We start from the raw sequence: 5,336 nt of genomic DNA, 5'->3' as shown, positions 1-5,336 counted from the left end.
TACAGAACTTAGCTTGGCATGATATGGTGATATATGCCTGTAATCCCAGCTACTCGGGAGGCTGAGGCACAAGAATCGCTTGAACCTGGGAGGCAGAGGCTGCAGTGAGTTGGGATCATGCCACCACACTCCAGCCTGCGTGACAGAGTCTCACACACACAAAAATAAGTATGTGACAGCAAACCCAATGTGTATTGCCCTTGAGTGGGGATAAACCAGTGGAGCAAAATACATGCATGTTCAGGTTCAAAGTTGGTGCTTGATAATTGCTCAGTCAACAAACGAACACCCCTCAGAAGGAAAAAAAATGAGGGAACTAGAAAGCCAAATGCCTTTCATATGACCCCCATTCTATGTACCAGGCACCCACCTAGGGCTTCCACAATACACGCCTCCCGTGTATAAGCCTCCACAGCGACCACATGCTGGAAGCAATGTAGGGACACAACGCTGCAACCACTGGCCCAGATGTCCAAGATCTGACGCACCTTGGGGCAGGCCTGGGGGGGCTAGGGCAGAGTCCGGAGTCAGCACTCCCAATCCCCTCCCCTGCCCATGGCCTGACTGCCCTCGCTGAACCCTGATCCCTGTCCTCACACCTGTTTTCTTGACCGCCCATGGTGACCAAGGGCTTCCCAGAGGTGGACATATGGCCGGGCCCTCGTCCCTTTGCCCACGTAGAAGATGGCACGGACAAAAGTCTGAAGGCGCTCAGCTGGGGTCAGTGAGAAGGCTCGGGCTGGCAGGTCCTGAGTCTCCCTGGATGAAGGGGGTAGCTCAGACAGGGAAAAGTGGATAGAGTGGTCCCCAGAGGCAGTCCTTAAAGTCACATGTCTAGTGACTCCTGATTACAGGATCAGAGAAAGGCAGTGGCTCCCCAAAGACATTCAGCAGCTTGCTTTTTTTTTTAGACAGAGTTTCACTCTTGTTCTCCTGGCTGGAGTCCAATGGCATGATCTCAGTTCACTGCAACCTCCACCTCCCAGGTTCAAGCGATTCTCCTGCCTCAGCCTCCCGAATAGCTGGGATTACAGGCATGCGCCAACACACCTGGCTGATCTTGTATTTTTAGTAGAAATAGGGTTTCTCCATGTTGATCACACTCATCTCTAACTCCTGACCTCATGTGATCCGCCCACCTCAGCCTCCCAAAGTGCTGGTATTACAGGCGTGAGCCACCATGGCCGGCTGGGCTCACGTCTGTAATCCCAACACTTTGGGAGGCCAAGGCAGGAGGATCACTTGAGGCTGGGAGTTTGAGAACAGCCTGGCCAACATGATGAAACCCCATATCTACTAAAATTACAAAAAAAAATTAGCTAGAGATGGTGGCACATGCCTATAATCCCAACTACTTGGGAGGCTGAGGTACAAGAATCGCTTGAACCCAGGAGGCAGAGGTTGCAGTGAGCCAAGATTGCACTACTACATTCCAGCCTGGGTGAAAGTGTGAGACTCTGCCTCAAAAAAAAAAAAAAAAGGAAAAAAAAGAGGCTGGTGTGGTGGCTCACACCTGTAATTCCAGCATTTTAGGAGGCCAGGGTGGGCGGATCACCTAAGATCAGGAGTTCAAGACCAGCCTGGCCAACATGTTTAAACCTCGTCTCTACCAAAAATACAAATATCAGCCGGGTGTGGTGGCGGGTGCCTGTAATCCCAGCTACTTGAGAGGCTGAGACAAGAGGATTGTTTGAACCCGGAAGGTGGAGGTTGCAGTGAGCCGAGACGGCACCATTGTACTCCAGCCTTGGCAACAAGAATGAAACTCCGTCTTAAAAAAGAAAAAGAAGGAGAAGCTGATGATTAGAGAGGGCCAGTCCCTTTCTTAAGGGTACACAGCGAATAAAAACCAACCCCCAAATTTTCTAGCTTCCATTTCTGGGGCTTTCCTGCCCTAAGTACCTGGGGTCCAGCAGCAAATATGTGAAGCTAGACTTCACGACCCCCTCCCGCCACCTCCTGGCGGGATCTGGCTGCTCAAACTGCTGGGCCAGCGCGTCTTCATCTGCCTGGACATCTGGAATACAGCCTGTCCGCAGGGCTGCAGCCAGTTCTAGGCTGTGCCCTGAAAACTCTGGGCCTGGAAGTCAAGGGAGATGGAGAAAGGGATGATTCTGAGATGGGGAAGGAAGTGGGGCGGAGAGCTGGGGTTCTCTGGGAGATTCCTGGAGGCTCCCTGGATTCCACGTGCCCTGGGGAGACTAACCAGGGGCAATCTGGGCTTCTTTCAGCCGCTGGAGGTAGAATCGCCGGGTGAAGGGTGTGACAGGGCCAGGATTCTCACCAAGCGCTCGGAGCCCCTGCAGCAACTCCAAGTCAGACACAATGGAGACTGGCGGGTGCTGGCAACAGCCGACAGGGTCCCTGCCACCTGGAGAGCTTGCCTCATCCTCTGTCAGCCAGAGCGTGGCCATGTCACTATCAATGGATGTCTGGTGCTCCCACAGGCCGTGGCAGTCAGAAGCTCCAGGGGCTCGTGTCGGGGGGGTGCTATGAGCTGGACTCCTGTCTAGGAGAGGCATGGAGGAAGGGGAGGACTGGAAGCCAGCAGCATTTGGTGGGGTCAGAGTCAGGGCCTGCAGACGGGCATTCAGTTCTGCCTCCGTGCCCTGAGACCTAGGTACCCTCTGGGTGGCATGGACAACATGCAGAAGTCCCTGCCTGGTCGGTGGCAATGACCCAGCCCAGGCGGGAGTGTCGGAGGCTGGGTCCTCCGCTCCAGAGACCTCAACTGCCGTGATGAAAGAGGCATCTGAGCTGTAATCCCAGTGCCCTGGAGGGGACGCTGAGCTCCCATCTTTGTCCACAATTTCAAGGGGAACAGGGAGGCTGGGGGGTCCTGGGTCAGCCTCCAAGCCCACGTCCCTGTTGTCACCTCTGCATGGCTGCGTTTGGAGTGCTATGGAATCCAGCATCTCATCAGGAGATCCAGAGAGGCCTGGAGCTGCAGGTGAGAGTGGGGGTCAGAGAGGAGAGGAGGAGGGATGAGACAGCGATGGGAATAGGATCAGACATAAAAAGGAGATAGGAATGTCTGAGGCCGAAAAAGCTGGCCACAGAGAGTGGATGTAAGACAGAACCAATAGGCGGGGTGGGGGAGACAGTGGATGCCAGGGACTGGTCCAGAAGTCAAGCCCCAGCAGCCCTGCAGGCCCTACTCACTGCCAGGTGCAGCCTCGGGCTCCTGGGTCTCTGCCCCGATCCGGGTCCAGGTCCTGGTCCGCGTGTCGAGATCTTGCAGGACTCGCGCACACTCCAGGTGCCCCTGCTGCAGGGCCAGGTCCAGCGGCCGGAGTCCGTCCTACAGGGGCGCGGTCAGCAGGGGGCGCTCGAGGCCCTCTTACCTTCCTTCCCTCCCTCCCTCCCTCTGGGCTCGCCCAGCCGTTCTTTGCCCGCGCAGTGCCTCCCAACCTGGTCGCGCAGCGCCGGGTTTGCTCCTTGGCTCAGCAGCAGCTCCAGGCCGCGGCGGCAGCCCCAGGCAGCGGCCACATGCAGCGGCGTCAATGCCTCGACAGATCTGGGGCGGCAGCGCAAGAGGGGTCATTGCGGACTCAGCCTCCCGGCAGGAACCCCCATCTCCGCTCTGGGGACCGGGAGCCTTCGTTCTCGGCCCCCTGATCTCCACTGTCCACCCTGGGACACTGCCCTTGGAACTTAGATGCTATGACTTCAGGCCAGGACCCAAACCTCTCCCGTCTGACCCTGGAGCCTCCACCACAAGATTCAAACCCTTGGTCCTAGCGCAGCCCCATTCCCCGCCCTCGGTCTGGGGCCCCAGCGCCTCCCTCGAGCCCTAGCCCCTGCCCTTGGACCCCCAAGTTCCCTCCCCAAGATTCCCCCAAACCCCACCCTCGGGCTCCGAGGCCCTGGCCCGGGATGGTGGGGCGCCCCTTCCCGGATTCCCAGACTTCGGCTTGGGGAGACCCCGCCCCGGACCCAGGCACTACCTTACCGAGCGTTGGGGTCCCCGCCTTGGCGCAGTAGGGCCCCGAGGCAACGCAGGCCGCGCGGGTGCCGGGCTCCGGCAGCCAAGTGCACAGCAGCTGCGCCATCCTCCAGCACCAAATTAGGGTCCGCGCCGCAGCGCAGCAGCTCCTCTACCGCCCTGCAAACACCGGGGTCAGAGTGGACTCGGGTGAAAGACCCCCACTCCTGGCCCGCCCCCGGCCCCGCCCTCACCACGGCTCCTCCTCCCGCAGCGCCGCCCGCAACCTGCGAGCCAGGAGGGCCTCGGAGCACATGCCCTGGCGGGGTCCGAAGCGCACCGCCTGGCGGGTCGATTTCCTACTTCCCGCGGCTGGCTTGTGGGCATGCGCCGCTCCGCCCCTCGGCTCATGGGGACCCTCTCCGGGGCTGAGCAGGGTTCCCAGCCAGGCTGCCCCGCGCCGCACCGGGGTCCACATCGGGGTTCGAGAGCTTCGGGATTCGAGAGCTTTGGTGTTCGCAGAGGCCCGTGACACCCGGAGGCGCTCAAGCAGGGCTGGGACCGCCGATAAGAGCCCGGGCGGGAGGATGCCACTGGGTGTGCCACTATCTCATTTAAAAACGGGAAACGCAAAGGTACCCGCCTCGAGTGGGTGGAGCTACGATTAGGAAAGTCCGGGGTGCCCCAGGTCTTTAAGTCTCAGGGAATCTTCTGCAAGGGTGGCCTCTGAGAGGGCGCACGGCCTTATGAGAGGCTTAGGCCAGGCACGGTGGCTCACACCTGTAATCCCAGCACTTCGGGAGGCCCAGGCAGGAGGGTTGCTTGAGCTCTGGAGTTCGAGATCAGCCTGGGCAACTTGGATAAATCCTGTCCCTACAAAAAATACAAAAAACGAGCCGGGCGTGGTGGCTTGCGCCTGTGGTCCCAGCTATTTGGGAGGCTAAATTGGTAGAATCTCCTGAGCCCGGAAGTTCGAGGATGCAGTGAGCCATGATCACACCACTGCACTCCAGCCTGGGCAACAGAGCAAAACTCTGTCTCAGAAAATAAACAAGTAAATGAATACATACATACATACATACATACATACATACATAAAATAGAGGCTTCAATTTCCAACCCCCAGGCCGAGGGCCCGGCTCAGGCCTTTAATCATAGTGCTTTGGGAGGCTGAGGCGGGAGGATCGCTTGAGGCTACTAGTTTGTTATTTTTCCTTTCTTTTTGTGAGTGCAGGAGTTTGAGACCAGCCTCGGCAACAGAGTGAGGCCATGTCTGTCTGTTTGTTTGTTGTTGTTGTTGTTGTTGTTGTTTTTGAAACAGATCTTACTCGGTTGCCCAGGCTGGAGTGCAGTGGCGCAATCTGGGCTCACTGCAACATTTGCCTCCTGGGTTCAAGTTATTCTCCTGCCT

At 57.9% G+C, this 5,336-nt stretch overlaps 1 protein-coding gene across 1 annotated transcript; it reads right to left on the bottom strand.

Moving 5' to 3' along the window:
• Positions 1 to 335: 335 nt before the first annotated feature.
• On the bottom strand, positions 336 to 4,526 carry ANKLE1 (ankyrin repeat and LEM domain containing 1). Its single transcript, XM_011991093.1, has 8 exons — positions 4,180 to 4,526; positions 3,953 to 4,105; positions 3,412 to 3,517; positions 3,163 to 3,301; positions 2,207 to 2,944; positions 1,903 to 2,080; positions 600 to 759; positions 336 to 509 (listed from the first exon to the last, which is right to left on the bottom strand). Exons 1-8 carry the CDS (start codon positions 4,401 to 4,403, stop codon positions 336 to 338), a joined length of 1,872 nt encoding a protein of 623 aa, XP_011846483.1. The 5' UTR covers positions 4,404 to 4,526.
• Positions 4,527 to 5,336: the final 810 nt, after the last annotated feature.

Source organism: Mandrillus leucophaeus, unplaced genomic scaffold (assembly GCF_000951045.1).
Source record: "Mandrillus leucophaeus isolate KB7577 unplaced genomic scaffold, Mleu.le_1.0 Scaffold11, whole genome shotgun sequence".
Lineage (NCBI taxonomy): Eukaryota > Metazoa > Chordata > Mammalia > Primates > Cercopithecidae > Mandrillus > Mandrillus leucophaeus.
The sequence above is the reverse complement of the archived record's forward strand: the minus strand, read 5'-3'. Positions and strand labels throughout refer to the sequence as shown.